Consider the following 27096-nt stretch of genomic DNA (forward strand, 5'->3'; position numbering starts at 1 on the left):
TGTCATGCTCTATCAATCCTGAGGGCAGGGTGCTTGGTTTACAATGTGAGGGGGTGCCTCTGCATGATCAGGGCCCCTCTGCAGCTACCAGAGTCTATTATCTATGGCTGTTTGTGGATGCGGTTAAACCATATACTCTTAAGTGCATTCAAATGCTAACTTTGGAATGACTGCATCAAAACATGTTGTGTTTGGTGTCAAACAACTTGGAATCATACCCCACATCAGTCCATGATGTGGGAGCATGATCCCACCCTTCTAGAGGGGACGACATGTAAAACAACAGAAATCCTATAGAGCCCTGGCATCACAAAATGGATGCCACCAGCACAGACACTGGGCTGGCCTCCTGCTGCTGACTGAAACTCACAGTGGAGGAAGCCCAACAAAAGGCATCCTGTCACAGGGAGGTGTCACCACCTTCCAGACAGGATTTAGTGTATTGGAGCTGGGTGGGTGCACTCCTAGAGTGCTTTGAAGTCCTGCACTGCGGGAGCAGTAGGCTCCTCTGTGCATATGCCAGCTCAAACCTGTTCAGGGGCTACCTGTCCCTGCTCTGGCATGAAACTGGACAAAGGGAAGTGGGTGTAACCACCCCCTACCCTGACCCTCCCAGAGGAGTGGTCATAGAGCTAGTCCCTCCCATATCTTCACTATAAGATAGCAAACTTTGCCATTGCAAATCAGATAACCCTGGACGACGCTCTACAAAGAAGAATCCTGGCCCTTCGATGTTCCACTACCTTTGGAAGACAGAAGAATCTCCCTTGGAGTCAAGGAGTGACTCCCCTGCTTGGCAGGCACCAAAAAACTTAATCAACAGTTGCAAACTTTCCCGCTCCCGCTGGAGTTCGAAGTCCCTGCTGCTCAGGAATTAGATTTTTTGACTTCTCGATGGCCATTGTGAGTCCCCAGCAAAACTGTGGCGAGTGGACCCCACGAGTGACGAGGAACAGCAATACCAGGGACCATGCACTATTGTCAAGTGCAATCCCTTCACAACATTCTACGAACTTGTGCTTTGGACCACTTATGGCCCAAGTCTCCAGCAGGTTTTGCAGTGAAAATCAGAGGCCTACCCCGTCCCGAGTGACCGTGGGCTCCTGTGAAGCATTTCCTGAAGAGGCATCTTTGCGATCACGTGCCCGTTAGCTAGTGGGTCCCCCAAAGACTTACTAATCAACTAAAAGGGCTCCCCTGGTTGCTCCAGGCCTGCCCTCACTCACCCTTGCTGGGTGAGTCCCTCAGACCTTGCTGGTCTGCACCATCGACTTTCTTCAGTCTACACAAGACTTACAGTTGCCAAGGCTTGTTGGCTCCAATCCGGTTGCCGATACCGCAGTCAATCCTTCCTGGACCTCGTGAGCGAAGAGTCAAAACACCATCGATGACCTGAAATCACCCGACAGCTGTGGTCATCCATCTTCCTGGCCACCGGTCACTGGCCAGTGACTTTGAACACTGTCCCTTCAATTTTCAGGTCTTCTGCATCTTGAATCCACCCTTGGATTCCACCGGACACTTCTTCAGTCGACGCAAGCAGCAAGTCTTCTTTGGTCTCCATAGAAAACAGCAACGCGACCCGACACCAAAAGACAACTATGCACCCGGCTTCCCTGGGTGAGGTAACTCGTGCACTCCGGTGCCCTAGTGTGTGTTGGTCCTTGAAGTACTTACCTTGTAAGTGGCTTGCTTCTAGACTTCCTCGAAGTACCCTAAAACTTTAAAAATCAAACCGCGACTTGCTCCATTGTAATCAATAGGGAACCCGCGGCTGTGTTCACACACTGCACGCGTCTCCCGTGGGCCTGTTACTTACCTGCTAACACTGCAGAAGTGAAGCCCTAGTGATTCCCCAGGCCCTAGGCCTTGTCATTTTGCAAGTCGACATTCTTATACGATTTTTTTAGTTTATGGTCTGGTACGCCCCTAGGGCTTCAGCCATATTTGTGCTTAATTTATTGTGAAACATTGACATTTGAACGTGTATCTGGCTTCTAATCTCATAAAGAGATTAGTAGAGTGTGTCTAGTAATAAATACATATATATTTGATATATATACCGGTGTGGTGTCCTTTCATTTGGTAATTCAAGAGATTATAAGGTAAAACAAGCTGCTTTACATTCCTCTGAGACTTAGCCTGAAGGCTGCTCTCCACAGCTACCACAAGGATAGCTTTCTTTAAAAGGTTGTCTTAAACCTATCTACCATAAGAGTCAAATTGGACTGGTGCAAGGTGGCCACTATAACTAGTGACCAGCATATGCCAGGCCAACTTCTCACAACCACTAATCATCAATTAAAAAAAAAAAAAAAAAAACCCTTGTAGGCATTCTTTACCTATCACTACTAGCCCGATGCCACGCGTTTCACCGATAGTGGTAGTGCCAAAAAAGGACAATGGAGGTGCAGTGCACATTTGTATTGATATGTGCCAGCCCAACAAAGCAATCGAGGGAGAAGACATCCAGGTCCACACATAGCGGACATGATTGCACAGCAGTATGGCACCAAAGTCTTCTCCTATCTTGATTTGGAAAAGAGATACCATCAACTCGAGCTGGAAGAGAACTGTAGGCTCATTACTACTTTTTCTACTCATATTGGTTTGTTCAGGTACAAAAGACTCAGCTTTGGTGTGTTGTCGGCTGCAGAAATCTTTCAGGATGTCATTCGCCAAGTAATTCAACCTGTCACTCATGCTTTTAACTACAGTGATGATACTAGTGTTTTGGGCCACACGAAAGGAGCATGATAAAGCTCTTACACAATTATGCAGCCATCTCGCTGATGCTGGTCTCAATTTAAATGCAGAAAAGTGTGAGTTTCACTAAACCAAACTCAACTTCTTTGGGTATATTTTTTCTGATGGGGGAACGACTCCTGACTCTGGAAAAATACAAGCATTACCATCCACATTTCCCCTGCAAGATGTTAACCATGCTGTGATCCTTTTTTGACATGGCCAGCTATTGCTCCAGATGCATTTGTGACTTTGACAGGATGAGTGCCCCATTAGGAGATGTGATAAAGAAGAATTTTCCATTCCAGTGGTCCTCTGAGTGTGACTGAAGTTTTAAGAAAATCAAATACGCAATTAAAATGCAACTGAAATGGCTTATTTTGATCCAAAGCTACATACTGAGATCATAGTAAATGCAAGACTAGTGGGGTTGGAAGCAATCCTTGCTTAACACAATGGACATCCAAATGCGCAGAGACACATTGTGGCTTCTGCTAGCAGAAGTCTATCTCAGACTGAACATGCCTATTTTCAGCACGAAAAAGAGAGCCTGGCTGTAGTGTGGGCTTGTGAAAATTTTTATGTTTTTCTGTAAGAAAAGCATTTCACCCTTCTCACTGACTGCCAGGCACTGGTCACCATCGAGAGGTGGGAGTTACGATTACAAGAGTATGAATAAATTATTGTGCATAAGCAAGGGAAGGATCAAAACCCCACAGATTACTTCTCACGAATGCTGTTACAGTGTCACAGCCCAACGTCAGTATATCTATTTCATAGTAAAGTCCAGCACTTCTGCAGGTTTATCCATTGAGCAGATCATTGTTGCTACCAACGCAGACGGAAACATGCTCACACTGAAGGACATCATTGCAACACAATCATGGAAAAAACATTCTCTACCTCTCACAGAAGATGTTGAATATCAAAAATGTGCAGAAAGAACTTTGTTACTCAAGAAGGTATTGTATTAGGAGATTCGAGAATTGTCATACCTGAGAGCTTGAGGCAACAAGTCAGGGAAATGGCACCCAATGGACATTGTGGTATTGTGGCCACCAAGAGAGCCCCCAGAGACTCAGTGTGGTTTCCTTGCATTGATGAACAAGTCGAGAAGGAACTGAAAGCATGTCACCTATTTAACTGCTTATCTCCCAAGACAACACAGCATCCACTAAATATGTCTGACCTTCCTAAACAAGCATGGGAGAAAATTGCAGTTGATTTCTTTGCACCCTTAACCAATGGACATCATCTCATGTAGTTATTGATGAGTACTCACGTTTTCCCTTATTGGAAGATTTATCATCAATCACCCATGACAAAGTCGTCAAGTGGTTGGATGATATTTTTGCATTCTTAAATTTGACAAGCGGGGGAGGAGCCTAGCGCGCAACCAAGATGGCCGCGTAGGCTTGTGGCTCCCGAGGGCCTCCGCAACCTCCCACGTCTATCCTGTCATAATCCTGATTTTTTCGATGGGCTTTTGTTTATGATCTTGCGCTAAGGTGCCACTCGTTTTCCAAATCGAAATTGGACTCCGGGAACGGGTTTTTTTGGCGATCTGAAGTTTGCGGCCTTCACCGGCCTTGGTGCCGAACTCGGGTTGGTGAGGTGCCCGGCTGCGAATTGAACAACAGCGGCATGCCAGGCTGGGCCTGCCCCGGACCCCGTGCTTTCACTTTCGGTTTCGAGTTGAGCTACCGAGACTGATGCGTGGGACATTGGGAGAGCTGCGCGGAGTGCAAGGCCTAGTCTTGAACTGTAAACGGGCCTCTTTCAGTTAGCGGCCCGGATCTCCTGGCCTTCCTCCGGGTGCTGGAGGGTGCTGACCTTGCTGATCGTTGACGATGACGACGAGAGTGGACGGCGACAAACTGAAACCCAAATCTACCCGGAGGGGAGCCTATATCCAGGCCAACAATATGGACCGCTATGCACAGCCAAAGGGATCCCCTAGTGGATCGCGTAAATCGCCTGAGCCGCCCAAGGAGGCCTCGGGCGCATCATCCGAATTGACCCTGTTGGATGTCATGGGGGCCATTGAGGAGATGAAGGTGACTGTGAACCAGCAATTGGATACTCTTGCTAACAAATTGGACTCGGTGCTGATTGATGTCACCTTGGTCAGAGCGGACCTGTCGAAAACCAATGACCGGGTTGACCCAAGCAGCGTCGAGCCTAACGGTAGATGTGGCCGCCTTGCAGACGACGGTGCGGAGGTTGCAGCTCGCCAGTGACCTGACCGAGCGTCGCCTTGAGGACTCTGAAGGCAGGGCCAGACGGAACAACGTCCGCATTATCGGCGTGCCCGAACGGTCGGAGGAGTCTGCTGTGGATCTTTTTGTGGAGGATCTAGTGGTGACTCATCTAGCACCCAAAGGGCTGAGCAAGTTCTTCGCTGTGGAACGGGCCCACAGGATCCCGGGGGGTGCGCCCAAGGTGGGTGCCCCCCCGCGGCCTATCATTGCCCGACTTTTTAACTTTCGGGATAGAGACGCTATCCTGCAGGCGTCGCGGGTGGCTGGGCCATTACGATTTGAGAACTCTAATGTTAGCTTTTACCCAGACTTTACACAAGCGGTTCAAAAGCAACGGATGGGATTCTCGGCCATCAAACGGCGCTTGAGAGACATGGAGTTCAAGTATGCGATGCTGTTCCCGGCTAGGCTGCGGGTCGAGTTGGATGGTCGCTCCCACTTCTTCGACCGGCCGGAGGCGGTGGGAGAGTGGCTTGATGCCCTGCCCAAGAGTCGGGATCGGGAGGGTCGGATTGCGGAGAGCGGAGAGGGTTTGACGGAGTAGGAATGGAACTGTGATCCTGGTGATGGACTGTATTGGTAACGTTTTGCACCTGTGGCTGCACTGGACTCCAGTTTGTAACGCTTTGCCCCGTGGTATTTGGAGGTTGCGGGGGGCTTGCTGGGGCCCTTTCCTCCTTCTGGGGTTTTTTCTTGTCCTTTCTTCATATTGGGGCGACAGGCACACTGCATGTTGGGGGGGCTGTTCGGGCTCACGCAGGGGTGCAGGGAGGGGGGAGTTTTGTTGGGGTTGATGGGGGGGGTTGGGGTTTGTTTGTTTGTTTCACAAGGCGGGGTAATATTTTTTGCTGTGCTATTATGATTGTGCTCCCCGGGAGGGGGATATTTTGTGCTGGGAGGGATGGGGGGTAGGGGACTGAGACTTCTTTCCTGGAATGTGAATGGGCTGGGGGACAGGATAAAGCGGGGGGTAGTCCTGCAGTTCTTGAAACTTATTTCGCCTGACATTGTGTTCTTGCAGGAAACGCACCTCATAGGGAACTCTTTTCATGCCATGAACAGACGAGGATATCGCCTCCTGGCCCATTCTGGTTTCACCTCTGGCTCGAGGGGAGTGGGCATCTTAGTCAGGACCTCTCTCCCGCTGGTGGTGGATGAGGTGCTCCACGACGACAGAGGGCGCTACACTGCACTGGTGGAGAGGTGGGAGGGTAGATTGATTTCGCTGGTCGCGGTCTACGTGCCGCCGGGCCTGCAGACGGCCACCTACGCTGATTTGGGGCGCCTGCTGCTTAGGCTCCCGGGGGGGGTGTTGGTACTGGGGGGCGGACTTTAATGCGGTGGTTTCCGGTGTTGAGGATCGATACCCCCCTAGGGACCTCCCTCGGGCCCAGAACTGGCTGGGGGGCTTTCTGGATACCCTAGGACTGATAGATTGCTGGGGGTTGAAACACCCTGGACACGCGCAATATACCTTCCACTCCGGGGCCCACAGTAGTCTTTCGAGGCTTGACTATATGCTAGTGCCTGCGGCCCAGGCGGGGATGATCGGAGAGGTGCGACACTTGGCGCGCGGTATATCTGATCACTCCCCCCTTTTGCTGCACCTAGATATCGCCCTGGGGGCGGAGGGGAGGGTGGCTCCGATCAACCCCTGGTACCTCCGGAACCCCACGATTCGTGCAGACCTGGTTAAGTCTTTGGAACACTATTTTAATGATAACGTGGGGTCGGTGTCTTCCGCCGTCTCCCTTTGGGAGGCCTTTAAGACGGTGCTCCGGGGCCAGGCCCTATCTCTCATTTCCCACACCAAAAAATGCGAGGCGCAGGAGGTTGTTCGGCTAGAAAATGAGATCACCGAGTTGGAGAGTGATTTGGAGCAAGGTGTTACGGATGACAGATTGCATGTGCTGGAGCTTAAGCAGGCCGACTATAAGGCGCTGGTTACTGAATCTGCTAGGAGTATGAGCAGGGAGCAACAGGGGCGATTGTACGATATGGGTGATAAGGCAGGGAAGTTGATTGCCTGGTTGGATAAGAAGGAGAGAGCGAGTCGAGTGGTGCCGGAGATTGAGAGGGTGGATGGTGTGCGTGTGACGGACCCCGGTGACATTGTTGATTGCTTTGCGGAGTATTTTCACGGGGTCTACTCTCCGGTCTCAGAGCGATCGGAGGTAGACTCTCGACTGCTGCTTCGAGATATTACTCTGCCTTCCCTATCTGTTGAGGATAAAGTATTGATGGATGCGGCCCTATCGCCAGATGAGATTGCTTTGGCCATTCGCTCCATTGCCTCGGGTAAGGCCATGGGTCCTAATGGACTTCCCATCGAATTGTATAAGCTGCGCCCAGATGCGATTGCCCCGTATCTCCGGGACATGTTCCTTGAGGCTCAGGCGGCGGGCTCCCTCCCTTCTGACCAACGTCTTGCTACTATTGTTGTTATCCATAAGGAAGGGAAGCCGCGGGATCGGTGTACTTCTTACAGGCCTATCTCTTTGTTAAACGCGGAGCCCAAAATCCTCGCCAAGGTACTGGCCAATCGTCTGATCCGGGTTGTGGGCGACCTGATTCATCAGGATCAATCCGGTTTTATACCCCATCGCAATACCGTTTTGAACCTGCGGCGACTGCATGGCGTCCTTGCTCGCGCCCCATTCATTCGTGAGCCGGCCATCTTGGCGTCCTTGGACGCTACCATGGCGTTCGACACCTTGGAATGGCCATACATCTGGGCGGCGTTGGCGAAGTTTGGGTTTGGCCCGGGGTTTATCGGTTGGGTGAAATTGCTTTATGACAACCCACTGGCACAGGTAGTGGTCAACGGACGGGTGTCGGCTCCCTTTGTTTTGGGTAGGGGCACCCGACAGGGATGTCCACTGTCGCCTCTTCTCTTTGCGCTTTGCTTGGAGCCCCTTGCGGAATGGTTGCGGTGGCACCCCTCGATACGTGGCCTTAGATGGACGCCGGAATACGAGGATCGTGTTTCCCTATATGCGGACGATATCCTCTTGTATCTTGCATCTCCGCGTAAATCGCTCATTGTATTGGTGGATGTGTTGAGCTCCTTTGGTCGCAACTCCGGATTGGTAATTAACTGGGCTAAGTCTTGTGTATACGTTCTCTCCGGGGAGGCCCCCCCCCTTTCGCGGGGGTGCCCTATCCAGATTGCGGAGTCGGGGTTCACGTATTTGGGTATCTTTATAACCCTGGACCTGGTGGCCCGGTATGAACGGAATCTTCTCCCCCCCCTTCAGCGCCTAAGGGTGGATGTGGCGGGTTGGCGGTGGCTGCCGCTCTCGCCGCTCGGCCGGGCAGCATTGTTCAAAATGATGTCGCTACCACGCTTTTTGTACGCCCTGCAGAACACTATGGACGTAGTGCCGGCCCGTTATTTTCGGGAGGTGGAGTGTCTCCAGCGTCGATTGTTTTGGGATGGGCGGCCGCGGATTGCTCTTGCTAAACTGACCCTACCGTGGTATGACGGGGGGGTCGCCCTCCCTGACATTAAGCGATATTACTGGGCCTCCCAGTTGGCTGCCGTCAATCACGGTATGTATGGCCCTGCTTTGAACCCGGCTTTTGAGATGGACAAATTGTTACTGCCGGGCGGAGACTATAATCTAGCACTATACTCGGGGTCCCTTGATGCGCGGTTGACGGGCCCGACGCGGGTCGCGGTGCAGGTGTGGCATGCAGCAAATGCGGCGATGGGGTGGAGGGATCGCTTGACTCGGGCTACGCCATTGTACGCGTCCCAGCGTTTGGGTTGTCTGTATACTACGAAAGGCTTCGAGAGGTGGGATACGATTGGTATCAGCACGGTAGGGGATCTCTGGACGAAAGGGAAATTTAAGACGTTCGACATGCTGAAAACGGAATACCAGTTGAATGATAGGGAATACTATCGGTATGTTCAAGTTCATCATGCCTTGTGTTCCGTGTTTTCAGACGTGGCGGCTATTCCGGAGCATTCCCCGTTGGAAGACAGAGTATTGGACGGCTATGTGCCGGATAGCACCATTTCGTTGATTTATAAAAAGCTTATCAATGATCGAATGAGTTTGCTGGCCTCATTGCAGGAGACATGGATTGCAGACGGTATAGAACTGGACAACGAGGATTGGGTGTCAGCGGTGGCCTCCCCGAAAGAGGTGGCTATCCCGGCCCGACTGCGGTTCGTCCAGCTTAAGATACCGCATAGAGTGTACATCACGGGGCCTGGCCTGATGCGTATGGGGTATTCGGTGGATGGTTTGTGTAAGCGAGGCTGTGGGCTACTGGGGACTTTTCTCCATATCTTGTGGGAGTGTCCGGAGATGACTCGGTTTTGGTGCAGAGTGCATGCGGTGTTAGAAGAAGTCACGCATGTTGCCTTGTTGCCGGAGGCACGTAGATGCTTGCTGAATGTCTGGGAGCCGACTGATTACAATGTGACGCAGACGCAATGGGTGACTCTAGGCTATATGATAGCGAAGCGTGACATCGCACAATTGTGGGGCTCCCAGAGGCCGCCAACGGTCTCCGAGTGGAAGGAACACATGGACTGGTGTATGTTTAGAGAGAAAACGGTGTATGTGGCGAGAGGCAAGCCTGGGAAGTGGATTAAGGTGTGGGGTCCCTGGAACTCCTATCGTGGAGGTATTTGCGCCCCGTCCCAGACGCGTGAGATGGATGCCGCTCTGTCTCCCTAGCCCCCGCATTCCTGTATACTCCTGCGACATGCGACTTTGTCGCTTCTGCCTTGCCCCCCTCCTCCCCCCTCTGTCTACCCGGGTTGGTTTACTCCCTCGATACGAGGAGCACATGTTTCTGCCATTAACCTCCTCTGCCTTGTGAGTTTGATGTTTTCTGTTTTTCAAAAATATGAAACCTTTCCTGTTTGTTTAGGGGCTGCGGCTGTGGCTGACTGCGATAATTAGCACTTTAGTAACTCTTTTGCTGCTTCATTGATGTGCATGTTAAGTCGTGCCTAGGTTTACACTGCGTTTAGCGGCCGGCCTGTTGGTTGTAGGCCCATACTTGTATCTTTTCGGAATTGTAATAAAGGTTTTTTAAAAAAAAACAAAAAAAAAAATGTGACAAGCGTCCACCTTTTAATAGCAGAGAATTTAAGGACTTTCTCAGTCGCTTGAATGTCAAGCATCAGAAAAGCACACTTCTTTATCCACATACAAAATGGCATTCTTGAATGATTTATGGGCAGTCTGAAGAAAGTGGTTCAGCATGCTGCACTCGAAGGAATCGATCTCAGGCCAGCATTATCTCCAGCCCTTCATGCCTATCGGTCAGCCCCTCATTCTACCACAGGTGAAATCCCTGCCACCTTGCTATTTCAGGAGAGCCACTGGGACAAAACTATTACAATGGACCACAGGCCGAGTGATAAACACTGATTAGATTTGTATCATGGACACTTCCCGCAAAGGCAAAAGGAAGACCTATGCAGATGAGCGCAAATGCTTTAGGGACATGGTTTTCGGAAAAGGAGACCTGGTCCTAGTCAAACATAAACAGATGCTGATTCATTGAGAGTCAGTTGGAGTAAAGGACATATTGTAACCGCTCAACGTCCTGGAAAGTCCATTACCAGAGACTCACCACATTTCAAGCATCTGCCTCGATGTTCGTCGGCTCCAAGCATCCAGCGTTAGACAAGTCCACATGAGTGCCCAAGTCAAGCATCTGAGTCCACATCTATGATGCCAGATGACAGTGTAATTCCTTCACCTCGTACAACTCGATCTGGAAGATTGGTGTGAGCACCTTGACGACTCATTGAGGAACTCTAATGTATATATGTTGTCCGTACTTTTTATTTAACAAAGGGGGAGATGCAATGTCGTGTGATCATGTGCAGCAGGTCCCATGTGGTCCTCGATGGACTCCTTGCAAAGTTACATAATCAGTTGGGAGGTATCTTGGTGTGTCTGGGTGTGGTCAATAAAGTTTATGACGTTGTTCGTTTAGTTAATGGTTGCATGCGAAAGAATAAAGACCTGTGTTACAGAGCTCCATATGTGACGTCATCATTTTCGTGCTCCAGAGATAGGTAGGACGCAACATCCATCACATATGTCATTTTAGGTAGAGACAATGACAAATTGGCCACTAAAGCTTTCTGTCTGAAAACTCCTTTGCATGAAAATTGGCTTTTCATGAAGTTTGGTGGCCCTTGGAAATTTTAAATGGACCTTGTATACTGCTGACTTTCCTACCTCTGAAACACAGATCATTTGTGTTCTGCATAGAACTTATTACAGGTAATATATGACTGTTGAATCTAAGTGGATTTACATTTCTTTTTCAGCGTTTTACAGGAAACCAGATTGCAAAGATGTTCAAGCAGAAACCTGATGTCTATGCACAAACCGAGGTCAGTCTTGCCATTTATTGAAAAGCTAAATTACTTATGCCATTAAATGTAATAACTGGATAACATACTTTTCACATAGTACTAAAATTCGACCAATTCCTTGTTAAAAGTCAGGCCGTAAATTTAGAACCCTGGGCACACAAATGTTTGCACAGGAGTTCAAAGCTTTAGTTTTTCAATAATTATCGCACCTTTGCATCTTTTCCTTGACATATTTCATTGGATAAAATCTGGAAGAAAATGCTCTGGAGAGAGGCAAAATATGTGGAGTTGATGCGCTAAATATTGCATCTGCGTGTTGTATCTCATGCTACGGGCAGAAATTCTTAAACAGAAGAGATTAGTCCTGGCCAGTTGATATACCTCTGTAAAAGAATTGTTGTCTAGTGATTTTTACTTTTGATTTGTGTTTTTGCATCATCTGGGCTGAATTATTTCTAAAAATGGCAGATGTGTTACAGTGATGATGTAATATTTCAGGAACCATGAAAACTATATACTTCATTTTGGTGTCAAAACATAGGATTTGGGGTTCAATTAGTCTTATATAGACAGACAATAACTCCTCAGGGCAACCCTTCCGCCATTCTCTAAAATGGCGGCTCTATAATGATTTGTTTTAGCCATCATATTGGTAATTTATTTTTAAATTGTTTTAGGTTTCCGATTCAAATTCATAAACATGAGCGAAGCAGGTGGTAGCAGAGGATAATTACGTCCTGACAGAGTGCTGCTAACTACAATATCTGAGGGCTCCTTCAACAAAGAAAAATATGTCATATGCCAAACTATTCTTAAAGAAAAGCTAACATTAACTCCGGCTGGACAGAAAAGAGTTTGAGATGCTGCAGAAATAGGGCAAGACAAAGTTTGCAAAAGATTGAAACTTATGGGTGAAGAGGATCAAATATGTTATCATTGCAACAACAAGTGCTACATATGACTCTTATACAATGTAAAAAAGACTGGGAAGAATTTGTCAAAAAATGGCAGAAACCAGTGAATCACAACAAGAATCCGAGTCTTCTAAGAAAGCTAGGACAACCAAACCCAATGCCCATCCACTTAGAAGATCGAAGGCTACTCCTCTTGACAGGACTACGTTAATGAAGGAGGAGCTTGGACCGCACTATGGCGAGTCTCAAGTGGGGTACATTTTGGCTGAAGAGAGGTAATTAAATCCCTTTTGACCAGGTGAGACGGTGTATTCATCACCTATTGCCTATATGGGCTACAAAATCTTGACGGCCAGTATAAACACCTGCTTTGAACACATTTTCGGAACACTATTTGTATGATTTATTTGCAGAGTGACTATTTTTCTTTTTGGTCCTGAGGAATGCCCATGAACCCCGGTTGGGGTCGGCGAAGGGTAGAAACATGTTGACCACTAGCAGGGGTATATTTGTTGGTAGCCCCTGGTCCTTTTGTTTTTAATCCTGTGCTAGGCACCACTTTATAAAGTTATTAGGTCCCCTGCATAAAGGGTTTAATACCTTCACAAAATATATTTTTTCATTTGCACTCTGCCCCTCACTCACCGAGTTCTTCGCCCCCCCCTACTTAAAACAACTCAGCTCCTCTTCTATTTTTTTGAAGAGTTGTAGCCGACACCTGGGACCTAGCTGCCCAGGTGGGAGAAGGGAGCCCCCTGATGAAGCATGTCACCTTCGGGTGAGAGTGGGTTCTCAACCTTTGACCGGGTGATTGAAGAAATTCCATTGCAGTTTAGTAGTTTTCCTCCATGATTTATATTACGTCATAATTTCTTAGAGAACGTACTTTTTGTGAGTTATAATTTGGATAGGGAGTAGTACGCTTTCTCATTGAGGCCTCTCCCCTAGATCCCTTGTGTGTATTAGTAGCCCTCGCCCACCTCCAGCAACTGATCAGTTAGCAGAGGATCTTCAATGTGTAATCTGTGGTTTAGCCAGAACAAGGGCCAAAGGGATTGACGTAAGAACAAATTACAGAGTATGTGAGTCTCAAAGAGCAAACACGTTTTTATCTGCAGCTAGTTTCTTCCAAGATGAAGTTTGCAGTCTAGTAGATGATCTAAACAGCAAGGTGAACGCATTTGCAGCAAATTTTTATGTGAACTCGAACACGCATACATTCGAAAATATGAATGTACAATGAGATCCCAGCAAAAACGTAGCCACCAGCCTTCAGTTAAGTTTGCACTCTTTGAAAAAGCAAATGAAGTTTTGAACCCAACATTGGTCAATATTGATGAAACCGTATTTATCCATAATAATGAAATTAAGATTTTTCTGTTGAGAATGTAGAATGACAGAATTTGTTTTTTGTCAATCTAACAAAAAGTATGAGCCACTTATGGTGTTCTCAGCTGGTTTAACTCCTGCAGTACTTGCTGCCAAAATAAGATCGCAGGATGCAGTAAAATCAGCAGGAGCCATTTTAAGAAACATGCTGAAAGATTTAGATTTTGGACCTAATGACAAATTTTGTGATGCCCTTGAGCTCTGCAAATCATGGGAGTCAACAAGAATTTAACATTTTTTACATCATCGTTTAATATTAGCAAAGCAAAACTCTTACAAACTAAACTTCTTGAGTTCGAAGAAGCCAGCAACATTGATGATGACTTTGAAGATTTACGAGCAGAAGTGGAAGACAATCCCATGAACCGACAGGCTGTGCAAATGTACTGTTTTATCCATATCATGTTTTATGAATTACATCACGGCAAAAAGAAAACTCCTCTACACATGATGACTGCCCACGCAACCTATGACAAGTGCAAAAGTAGAGAGCTAATCACTTTAATGAATATGTCTGGTGTATCAACAAGTTATAATGACATAGTACGGAGCAGGAACTTGTTAGCAACTTATGCTATAAAATCTTGTGAATCCGACAGCACACCTCTTCCAAATCACTTTACCAGGAAAAGATTTACAATTGCTGCTTTTGATAATTTTGATTTTGAAGACAGCTCTTCTTTGTCTGGAACATCCAGCACACATGACACTGCTATGGTGCTTTTTCAAGACTTTACTAATGAAGTAGCCGGTGTAAAAAGAGCGGTGTCAGCCGTAGGCATAAACAAACGTAGCTGCAAACTTATAACCCAACTGCCTTGCCAACGTATGCAAAATCAGTACAAGCCATTGATTCGTCTCAGTCTACCAGAAAGTTTCAAAGTGGCTGACGACATGGATCTTCTTCTACCTGATGCTACGGTCCGCAAAGGTGATTTAACTGAATTGATCATATCGCTTATTTTATGCGGACTGAATGATGAAGAAAAACCAGTTGTTCTGTGGGCTGGAATTTATGCTCTGATCTCCCACAGTACCGTCCCAATGAAGAAGGTTGGGTTTTTATCAGTAATCCCAGTCACAAACTGGCCAACAGTATACACAGTTCTAAAATATTTCCAAAATGTGCATGCTCAGCTTTAAGTCCACTCTATCTTGCCAATTTTCTATGATTAAGGTGTTTTCCTATTGTAACTGGAATTTTTATGAGCAATCCAGTAGAATTTGGTGATCTTTATCCAATTATGGGTGTTTTCCACATGACAAAAGTTGTGTTGCAGTGTGCAGGAAGTTATCTCAGTGGATGTGGCATAGACAATGCATTTATTAAGGCGGAAATCTTTGGAAACAAAACTTTCCAGTCAGAATTGAGTGGAACTCATTATGTTCGTTCGTGACAAGGCATGCTCATCATATCTGAGGTTATAGAAACATTGTGTTGGATTGTTTTCTGGAACAAGAATGGCAAATTAGGTTTTGAATATCTTATCTCAGAAATTAGATAGTTTGGCAGGCCTAAGGTGGCCGGCCAAACCATCGCGCGCACTTATGGTGCACCAACCAGTCCTCCTCCCTCTGACACAAGCCCAGCCCGCCTCGCCCTAACCTGTCTCCATACTAAAAATAAAATGATAATAACGTTCTGTTATTATCATTTTATTTTTCCTTTGCACTACTCAGCGAGCAGTGGGGTGACGTTCCTCCGCCTTACATCCACCAATGACATAGTACATCCACAAATGACTGCGTCCAGTGGTAGTGATAATTATTGTGTATGGAGTTCGCTATCAGGATTCCGGGTAATAATCAGGGCTTTAACGTTCTTTTTCTTCCATGTCCAATGTATAAAGCAAAGCTCTCCAAATTGTAATCATGCAAAGTTAAATTGCACATTCTTTTTCCAGCATAGAGGGATGTCGAAAATATGCAAGTAGAGTGAATGCCACTGAGCATAGCTTGTTTGGCCTGTCTGCATGCTGTTAAGTGGAAACAATCTTGCTATGTGGAAAAAATATATGTGTAAGGGCAAAGGAAAACTGGGGAAAAAAGGATGAAAATCAAACTTGACTCCTCGTAGGGCATCTGCATTACTTAATTTCTCATCCAATAACATCATAGTCTTTGACGTGTGTACTCCCTTTAGCCTCCAAGCTACACACCCATCTCTCAAAATCACAAAAGGCATACTGGCTCTCTGCAATAAAAAAAACACTAATTTCACCTAAGAGTACCGTTCAACTCTACCAAGTTGCTGGAATGCTTCACCACATCCACCAACACTACTATTGGCTGCTTAGCATGAGGAAAATTCACCAGCACCTCTCTTTCCAAAAAGCCAAGTCCCTGATTATACCAATAGTAACGAGCACACAATAGTAGTGCAGCAACCAACTGGTTTATACTTTCCTTAAATGGACTCTCCCCCTATGACAAGAATGTAAAGTTTGCCCCCAAACGCTATTTGATCTGCCCAGACAATCACCAACCTCACTTCTTTTAACACCAGGGATACCTGTAACCGTTTATAAACAAGAAGTAGTTCTAAATGCTCATGTTGGTTTTTGGAGCTCTTCACAAACCTGCCCTTCTGAACCTCTCCAAATGGTTACTCACCATACTCCTCTCTTTGACTTTGTCCTGCCAATCTTCATCTCATTGCACTTTCTGGATTCTATTGTGCCCCCTCTAGGTTTAGACTGTTCGAGTTACTTGGTCTTCTTCTAGGGATCGCCCTCCCTTACCATCTTAGAACCGTCTCCTGACTCTTTTTTTTTTTTTTTTTTGAAACCGTTTATTACAAAATTAAAAAAATATACAGAGATGGGCCTACAACCTTCAGGCCGGCCGCTAGCAAGCAAGAGGAGCATTGGATACAAACAATAGCGCCCATGCCGCAGCGAAGGGAAATGCACAGGAGTTAAAAGCGGTGGTAGCCACACCATCCGAGCACACATAACGGTTTCATTTTAATATAAATAACAACACAAGAACAAATCCACAAGGCAACCCACAATCGGAAACAGCAGCATGTGCTCCCCTAGCGGGGGGGACCCTACCAATCCATAGGAGTAGCAAGGGGGGAAAAAGGGCAAGACTGGGATTAGGTGGACTCAGTGCCCGGGACCGGGGAGATAGACTGGCTAAGGGGATGGGGCCGGTGACGGATCGGGCAATAACGGCGGGGTACAGATTCCCCCGCGGTAGGCGTTCCAGGGGCCCCATACGTTCACCCATGTCCCAGGCTTACCTCTCGCAACATACACCACTTTTTCCCGAAACATGCACCAATCCATGTTGTCCTTCCATGCCGAGACAGTCGGGGACCTCTGGGAACCCCACAGTTGAGCTATGTCGCGTTTGGCCACCATATATCCCAGAGTCACCCATCGCGTCTGTGGTACCGAGTAATCGGTTGGCTCCCACACGTTCAACAGGCATCTCCTCGCTTCGGGCAGCAGCGACACACGCGTAACCACCCGCAGGACCTCATGCACACCACGCCAGAATCGCTCCACCTCCGGGCATTCCCACAAAATATGGAAAAAGGTCCCCAAAGAACCACACCCACGCTTACACAGCCCGTCTACAGCATATCCCATACGCAGTAGCCTTGGCCCCGTGACATAGACCCTATGGAGTACCTTGAGCTGGACGAAGCAAAGGCGGGCCGGTATGGCCACCTCTTTCGGGGAGGCCACCGCCGATACCCAGTCCTCGTCATCCAGCTCCAATCCATCGGCCACCCATGCCTCACGAAGGTTAGTCAGCAGTCCCGAGCGGTCATTGATAAGTTTTTTATAGATCAATGAAATCGTGCTGTCCGGTACATGTCCGTCTAGCACTCTATCCTCCAGAGGGGAATACTCCGGGATGGAGGCAACGTCCGGGAATACGGAGCATAGCGCATGATGGATCTGCATATACCGAAAGTACTCCCTGTCCTGCAACTGGAATTCTGTCCGTAGCATCTCGAACGTTTTGAATCCCCCCCTCGTCCAGAGATCACCCACCCTGCTGATGCCTATCATGTCCCACTTTTCAAAGCCCTTCGAGGTCCACAGGGAGCCCAACTGCTCAGATGCGTATAGTGGCGACGCCCGGGTCAAACGACCTTTCCACCCCATCGCCACATTAGCCGCGTGCCACACTCATACCATGACACGAGTGGGGCCCGTCAAACGTGCGTCAAGCGAGCCGGAGTACAGCGCTCGGTTATAATCACCACCCGGCAGTAAAATCTTATCCATTTCAAAAGCCGGGTTTAGAGCGGGCCCGTACAGGCCGTGATTAATCGCAGCCAGCTGGGAGGCCCAAAAATACCGTTTGATATCCGGGAGGGCGGTCCCCCCATCATACCACGGGAGCGTCAGCTTCGCCAAGGCGATACGCGGTCTACCCTCCCAGAGCAGTCGGCGCTGCAAACTCTCCACCTCGCGAAAGTAGCGCGCCGGGACGACGTCCATTGTGTTCTGCAGAGCGTACAGGAAACGCGGCAGCGACATCATCTTAAACAATGCCGCCCGGCCGAGCGGCGAGAGCGGCAAGCGCCTCCAACGCGCAACATCCTCCTTCAGGCGCTGGAGGGGGGGAAGCAAGTTCTGACTATATCGGGCCTCCGCGTCCAGGGCAATGAAGACACCCAGGTACCGAAATCCCTGCGGGGCGATCTGGATAGGACAGCCCCGCGGAAGGATAGGGTCCTCCCCAGAGAGAACATAGACGCACGATTTAGCCCAGTTGATGATAAGGCCGGAGTTAAGGCCAAATGAATGCAATACATCAACCAGCACTATCAGTGATTTACGTGGGGAAGCCAGGTACAGGAGGATATCGTCAGCATATAGAGATACGCGGTCCTCATACTCGGGGGTCCAGCGGAGACCACGAATAGAAGGTTCCCACCGCAGCCACTCCGCCAGGGGCTCCAAAGCGAGCGCGAAAAGGAGCGGTGATAACGGGCAGCCCTGCCGCGTGCCCCTGCCCAGCTCGAACGAGGCCGACACTCTACCGTTGACCACGACCTGCGCCAGCGGGCCCGAGTACAACAATTTTACCCAACTGATGAATCCTGGGCCAAACCCAAACTTCGCGAGCGTCGCCCAAATATAGGGCCATTCAAGCGTGTCAAACGCCATAGTGGCGTCCAAGGACGCCAAAATGGCCGGCTCTCGTATGAACGGGACACGTGCGAGCACCCCATGCAAACGCCGCAAGTTAAGCGCTGTATTGCGATGAGGGATGAAGCCGGACTGATCCTGGTGAATCAAGTCACACACTACGCCGACCAGCCGATTGGCCAACACCTTGGCGAGGATTTTGGGCTCTGCATTCAATAACGAAATAGGCCGATAGGATGTGACCCGGTCCCGTGGCCTCCCCTCCTTATGGATAACCACGATAGTAGCGAGATGCTGGTCTAGCGGGAGGGAACCCGCCGAGTGGGCTGCGAGGAACATAGCACGGAGATGTGGCGCCAGCGTATCCGGTCGCAACTTATACAACTCGATGGGAAGACCATTAGGGCCCATGGCCTTGCCGGAAGCGACCGATCGTATGGCGAGGGCAATTTCTTCGGAAGTTGGAGCAGCGTCCAACGACACTCTGTCCTCCTCCGAAAGGGAAGGCAGCGCGATATCCCTGAGCAGGGCGTGGGAATCCTCTTCAGAGCGGGAGGACACCGGGGAATACACCCCACGGAAATAGTCTGCAAAGCAGGCGACAATTTCTTCTGGTTCAGTGACACACACACCATTCTGTTTCTCAATCAAGGCGACAACTCGACTCGCTCTCTCCTTTTTGTCCAACCATGCAATCAATTTACCAGCCTTATCACCCACATCATACAATCTCCCCTGTTGCTCTCTACTGAGGCCCCTGGCCGCCTCCGTGACGAGGGCCTTATAAGCCGATTGCTTGAGTCGAAGAACATGTAATTTGTCATCCGTCACCCCATATTCTGGATCACCCTCCAACTCGGTTATCTCCGCTTCAATACGAGTCACCTCCTCCCGCTCGCGCCTCCGGGAATGGGAAATAAGGGACAAGGCCTCTCCCCTGTGTACCGTCTTGAACGCCTCCCACAATGAGATCGCTGATGACACAGACCCCACATTCTCGTCAAAGTAGCGCTTAAGGGATTTAACCAGCTCTGCGCGAATGGTGGGGTCACGCAGGTACCAGGGATTAATCGGGACCACCCTACCCTCTCCCCTCGGAAGAATATCAAAGTGCAACAAGAGTGGAGAGTGGTCCGAAATACCCCGTGCCAAATGGCGCACCTCCCCTATCCTCCCAACGTGTGCCGCCGGAACCAGGACATAATCTAGCCGTGAGAGACTACCATGAGCCCCTGAATGGAAGGTGTACTGCAGCTGCGTGGGATGTTTCAAACGCCAACAATCCACCAGCCCCAAGGTATCCAATAAGCCAGACAACCAGGCCTGGGCACGGGGGAGATCCCTAGGGGGGTGACGATCCACAGTTCCGGAAACCACAGCATTAAAGTCCCCCTCCACCACTAGAATCCCCTCCGGAAGGCCAAGGAGGAGGCGCCCCAGATCCGCAAAGGTGGTCGTCTGCAGCCCCGGCGGGACATAGACAGACACAAAAACGACCACTCTGCCCTCCATTCTACCCACCAAAACCGTGTAACGTCCCCTGTCGTCATGGTGCACCTCATCAATCTCCAACGGGAGCGAGTTCTTAACCATAATGCCCACACCCCTTGAACCAGACGTGAAGCCCGAATGGGCCACAAGGCGGTAGCCCCGTCTATTCATGGCACAAAAGGAGTTGCCAATGAGGTGTGTCTCCTGCAGAAAAACTATATCGGGCGAGATTCGCTTCAAGAACTGCAGGACCACACCTCGTTTTATCCTGTCCCCCAATCCATTAACATTCCAGGACAACAAGCTCAGTCCCCTACCCCCCATCATAAACAGAAGCCATCACTCGTCCCCCAGAGAGCACTTTAGAAATGATACAACAATGTTTTTGCCTTGTGGTAGAAACGAACAACACCCCACCCCAACCCACCCACCCCAACAAAACTCCCCCCTCCCTGCACCCCTGCATGAGCCCAGACAGCCCCCCCAATTTGCAGTGTGCCTGTCGCCCCTATATAGTGAAACTAGCTAGACCCCCTAGAGGAGGAAAGAGCACCCCTTCTAGACCCCACACAACCTCCAAAAGAGGGGAAAGGACAAAGACAGAAGCTTTGGTCGAAAGTGGCATCATAATCGTCCAGAGTGAGGTCCGATATCCACCCCTCAGTCCCGATCCAGTGGGCCGTCTCCTCCCGCCGCCCCCCCCCCCACCGTCCCGAGCACTACCCCCAGACAGAGTGTCCAGCCAGTCCCTGGCCGCCTCGGGACGATCAAAAAAGTGCGTGCGACCATCCACCTCTACCCGCAGCTTGGCCGGGAAGAGCATGGCGTATTTTAAGTTCATGTCCCGGAGCCGGCGCTTAACACCCAGGAAACTCAGTCTCTGTTTCTGGACCGCTTGAGTGAAATCGGGATAAAAGTTCACCTCCATATTTTCCAGCTTCATCGGCCCTTGCAGTCTGGAGGCTTGCAAGATCGCGTCCCTGTCCCGAAAGTTAAAAATCCGGGCAATGAGAGGCCGCGGAGGGGCTCCGACCCTCGGCCTTCCCCCGGGAACTCTGTGGGCCCTCTCCACTGCAAAGAATTTACTCAGTCTCCTAGGCTGGAGATGGGTAACGATCAGGTCTTCCACAAAAAGATCCGCCGCCGCTTCCTCCCGTCCCTCGGGTACTCCGATGATGCGGATGTTATTCCTCCGGGCCCGACTCTCGGAATCTTCCAGGCGCCGATCCATAAGCACACTCGCCTGACGAAGTCGGCGCACCTCCGTTTGGAGGGCCGCCACCTCAGTCGTGAGGCCCGACGCGGTGTGGGCCAAAGAATCGACCCGGTCGTTGGTTTTGGAGAGATCAGCCCTCACCAGGTTGACATCCACTAGGATCGCGTCGATTTTGTGGGCTAAGGTGTCAAACTGCTGGCCCACCGAGGCCTTCATCTCAGCAATGGCGCCCATGACGTCTTGCAGAGTCAACTCTGTGGGCAAATCCGGGGCATCCGGAGGGCACTCAGAGGACTTGTGCGGTCCACCGGGAGATCCCTTCGGGAGGGTGTAGCGGTCCATGATGTTGGCCTGATGTGCGGTCCCACGCCGGGTCGACTTGGCCTTCGACCGATCGCCATCGTCGCGGGTCTCACCCCCTCACCAGCCACGCAGTAAAAGGCAAGCAATCAAGGCCACGAGGTCCGGGGGGTCACCCCAGGATGGCGGAGCGGGCCACAGCAGGCAGGCAGGCTGGGTCACCCAGCGAGGCCACCCCAACACCAAGAGCGCCGCGATCCCACTTGCAAAGACGGCAAGGGGGCGCGAAAGTGAAAGTGAAAGTGCGGGGTACGCGACTCGCCAGGCCCAGCCCGCCGTTGTTGTTCACTTTGCCACCGGGTCGCCCCCAAACGCGAGTCCGGGGTCAGGAGCGAAGGAGGCCGCAAACTTCAATCGGTGCTCACTCCGGCACCCGAGGTCCGATTCGAGAACGGGAAACGGGTACCACCTCGGCTCAGGCTCACCGACACAGTCCCCTCAACCGATGCAGGATGAAGACAGGATAAACGTAGGAGGTCGCGGAGGTCCTCTGGAGCCTCGCACCTACGCGGCCATCTTGGTTGCGCGCTAGGGTCCTCCTCCTTTGGTTGCACGCTAGGCTCCTCCTCCCGTCTCCTGACTCTCGAACTGAAATGTGACCTCAAGTCCTACCTGTTCCACAAAGATACTCAGTCCATGATAACCCTCAATCAACACTTGTAAATTGTTTCCCTGTGTGTACTTAAATGTCTTTACATTTTAACCCCTTCGCCGCGGGGGTAATTACCCCACGGCGCGGGGGCTGGGGGGTCGTGGCGCCGCGGTGCTCGTGACGAGCCCAGCTCGTCATGAGTCACAGTGGAGCTGTGCTCATGATGACCTGGGCTCGTCACGACTCCGCCCACTGATTAATTCGCCCGCACAGGCGGGGAATCAATTGCGCGTGGGTGGACTGTGGCCGTTATGACGAGCCCAACTCATCATGAGCACAGCTCCACTGTGACTCATGACGAGCTGGGCTCGTCATAAGCATGGAAGGGGTTAATGTCTTTGTCTGAACCCCACTCTCCAAAGACACATTATTCTTTAAGTAACCCAGACCTTTCACCACTGTCCTTATGCACCATTTCCATTTATAACCTCTGCCTTGCACTACTATTACTAAGGCTATTGCTTCCCTTCAACAAATACGAATTAGAAACTCCTGACTTTAATCTGTAAAGCTGTTCATGGCTAGTCAACGTCTTTTTTCCTACTGCCGATTAATCCCTGCAAACTTTCCTTCTCTCAGCCCTCCCCTCTAATCACTCCCATACCCCCATGTGCTTCTCCCAGGTTCTTCCTCTGCAGACTCTTATTTTGGAATGTACTTTCCTTTGTGATGTGAGTGTGCCCCTCCCACATCACATTCAAGACAGCTCTGAAGGCCCTCTTCCTCAAGCTGATAACATAACCTGAATGAATATCGCTGTTCAAGGGACCAATGGCTTAATTGGTCCGCCACAGCTACCATGATTTCAAAATGCAGAATTTATGATATTGTTGGTGTGTTTGTTGGTCATAGACTGCCTTCTCACACAACAATAACTAGTCATTCATCCACTTCTTTATGTGTTTACATTCAAAACTGTTACTGCTCTTAAGTCGAGCTGATTGATTGCTCTCTGTCAGGAATACTTTTAAATAATTAAATAAAATAGAAACAAATGTAAATTAGTCCATTAATGCTACCACGTTATGTTATGTTATGTTATTTATATTTCTATAGCGCACAGCTGCCCCAGCAAAGGGGCGTCCTGGCGCTATGACAGACACTACAACGTTAATGTGCTAACTCCTTCCATGAAACTTTGCATGAACTACTTGTATGAGCCCGGGCCACATTGCCTGGACCTGGCTTTTATCACCATATGTTGAAGATGCCTCACACCCATGAGGTAAATTCAAGAGCATCAGTTTGATGGTATTGACTAAAACGTTCGATGAATTAATTTGACTTTCTTGATCATTTGTCTGGGTATCAACGTTCTGTACCAATCTAAATTTGGTTTCATTTAAGGGAATCGGAATGTTGTTCTACAATAAATTATTTACTGTGTTGCACATCTGCAATTCATTATCATTTTGGTGATAGGACCATTTCAAATTAGTTTTTCTTCAAAATGTATACTCATATTTCAGAATGTAATTTCAATCTTGGTATTGTGGAACAAATTAGAATGTCCAATATTTACATGTTAAAATGTAAAGATTGTCTGTATCTAGGAATGTTAAATTTGAGCTGGTGCATTTCAATAATGTTTCTCTTTTTTCTCCTAGAGAATTTCATTAGTCAGTAGCTTTGCCGCTTCCTTGTTTCTTGGCGATTATGCAGCTATTGATTATAGTGATGGTAAGTTTGTCAAACGTCATGTATCATGATATTCTTTACTCCTCAGTATACATCAACCCTACAAATTATATTGAACGATCAGATTCCATTGTTTTGAAAGAGTGGAAAAATTAAGGGTGATGGCTCTCGTGTCCACAAAAGGCCTAACCAGTTGCATACTGATACTTTGTTGTGCAGTATTTGTGATTTCTGTTTCTGCATATCAATCCTAATCTAGGCTCTAATGGACCCAATGTTGCCCTGAGATAATGTTTCTCTGTAGGTGAGATAGATCAGTCTCCTTACTACACTATTTCTCATGTTCTGAAGTTCTATCTGGCAGCATCGTGTAAAAAAAAAAAAAAAATGTAAGTCCGTTTTTATATAGCGCAGCTACTCACCCTTACGGGTCTCAAGGTGCTGGGGGCCATAGTGGAAATTAAGTGAGCTATTGCTCAGAGTCACACGGTGCTGAGCTGAGCTGCCACCGGAGCTGGGGATCGAACCGTGAACCCTGTGCTCCAAAGTCAGCTGCCCTGGCCGCTGCACCACACCTCTCCACTGTATGCTCAGGTCTCCCATGTCACCACTCCTCCAGAGGTGATGAAACAGTAGACCTCTAACCTATTGTTTTGGATGCCATTTTCCTATTTTCTATAATCTCCAACTTCTTTGTCTGTGCCACAATCCCTGACCCTTCATGTACCTCACAGTAAACCTCCCACCCCACCCTCCCTAGATACAAAATCCAGCACCCCCTCCCAGAGGCTGGATCTGATTTATTGAGAAAAGATAAATTCAGTTTAACCAGGATTCTAGGGGCATATACAAACTCTGTGATGGTTCCCAAGACCTCTTCAATGCATTTTATCCCTTCCAATCTATCAGATACTACAATTACCCTCCAGAAATCATGTGGTCTAAAATGGCATTCATCTGAAATTCTGGTGTTCCATGAATCTGAAATTCTGGTGTTCCCTCTACCAAGGCAGAGGGCAGAGGTGTTGACCCTTTTGAAGATGAAGACTTAACCTTACAGATATGACCCATAGGGTGTATACTTCATAAGAGGGGTCCTGAAGCCGCAGAGTTGCTGGACTTACCAACTAAGGGCCTGATTACTATGTCGGTCGGAAAGCCTCCGACCGACAGTCGGAGTCCCCTAGACCGTGTCGGAACCCATCTGCCCAACTTGGTCAGAAACAATTCTGACCGACTGATTACGATGCTCGCGGTCAGAAGGGGATCCGTTCGGTCATTCTGAATCGGTTCCGACCAGAATTTGGAGAATCCGAGTCAGCCGGGGCCGATTCGTACAGCTCAATGGACAACGTTTCCAACTGACCAATTACGACCAATTAGGACCTTTCCGACTCAGCCTGTCCGACACGAAAAGGCTGATAGTAACTGACTTTGGGGGCCCTTAGCAGGCCCTCCTTCATCCTGAGCCCTCCGGTTTGGGATTGAGGGGGTACCCAAAGGACCCCCCTGTAAAACCATGCAGAGTGTGTCAGGCACCATGGGGTGCCCATGACAGGGTGCAAGGTTTTTCACACCCATTTTCCCCATAGGAGCCTGTGTTGCCGGTTGGAACACAGGCTCCTGCTGAAGTCAATGGGAGTCCTTCCGAACGGTGTTCGGAAGCATCATAACTGGTCGGGCTCAACCGCCAACCGTGAGTTGGTCGAATCCCACAATGAGTCAGAGGTTTAGTTTCCGACCGACACTGTAATCAGGCCCTAAGTGTCCTTACTAGGACCTAGGTAATGACATGCAAACTTAAGATGGGAGCTAGGTATAGTCAGAAAGACAGACATACATGATTGCGTATGCAGTGATGAGGAACTGGGAATCTGGGTACTCCTGCATATTTCTTGTGGTCAGGCTCTGCCTGTTGTTCGAATGTATAGATAGAATGGAGAAAAGCAGATACTGACGGAACCTGAACAGTGGGAATAGATGATGAAAACATGCTTGGTTGTACAAGATACATACAGAAGAGTAAAGTCTAGCCTGAAGAACTAGGTGCCAATTTATTGTAGGAGAACTCAGTCACAGGCTAGTACCTCATCCGATCCTGCTGCTGTAACATCAGGAAATACCTCAGTTCATTCAAGTGACTCATTCAAGCTCACAGGCTGCCCATCAGTCTGTGGATGATAGCTCATTGACAGATGAAACAGGTTACATGCCTCTTTCAAGAGTTTTTTCCTGAATTTCATTATAAACCGAGACCTCCTATCAGTCACTGTCCTACATATAAGACCATGGAGGCCACAGATTTATTTAATAAAAAACCCTGTTACAATTTATTCAGGGATAATAAATGGCCTCCCTGGTCCCTCCTAGAGGTTCCAGGGCCTACCCTTGCTGCCAAATCCCGCTGCTCACTACCAAAAGCTGTGTGCGGGGTTCCTCCAACAGTGTTTTGAGTGAGGGCAGTGTGGACTAGCTGGCGCACAGCTGAAGGTCGGGCAAAGTGGGTCTTGGCCATTCTTCTGCTGGTTGGGTGCAGAGCCTGGCTAACCCCTGGGAGTGACCAAATCCAGCGAGAGTTCACTGTCCCGTGGCACGTTGGGTGCAGGATGTGCTTCCAACCCCTGCCACAAAAAGCTGAAGGCCGTGTGTTGTGGGGTTGGACACAAGCCTTGGCCAGAAGCAAGGCCCTGCGGCCGCCCTCGCTGCACACAGCTGATCTGCTGAGTTGAGTGCAGGATCTACTCACAAGCCAGGCCCTGCGACCAACATCACATGTCATTACTGAAGGCCGTGTGTAGCGGGGATTGGCTGTCCTACGGTGGGTTGGGGGCTGGGCCTGGCTGCAGGCGGTTCGAATTTGAGGTTGGCCACTCTTGGTGGTTTGTTGCCGAGTTTTGCAATGGAATATATATCCCAAATAAATATTTTCCACCAGTTTGTAGCACTTTTGTGACA

General features: G+C 49.1%; 1 protein-coding gene across 1 annotated transcript in view; it reads left to right on the forward strand.

Annotated features, from left to right (window-relative positions):
- Positions 1-27096, forward strand: part of XYLB (xylulokinase) — a 738622-nt gene that overhangs the window by 124688 nt on the left and 586838 nt on the right. The window contains exons 7-8 of the mRNA XM_085632025.1: positions 11317-11382; positions 24111-24183. Of these exons, the coding sequence (XP_085488151.1) occupies positions 11317-11382; positions 24111-24183 (139 nt within the window). The remainder of the gene's footprint in view (positions 1-11316; positions 11383-24110; positions 24184-27096) is intronic.

The sequence above is a fragment of the Triturus cristatus genome, chromosome 10 (assembly GCF_964204655.1).
Source record: "Triturus cristatus chromosome 10, aTriCri1.1, whole genome shotgun sequence".
Taxonomy (NCBI): domain Eukaryota; kingdom Metazoa; phylum Chordata; class Amphibia; order Caudata; family Salamandridae; genus Triturus; species Triturus cristatus.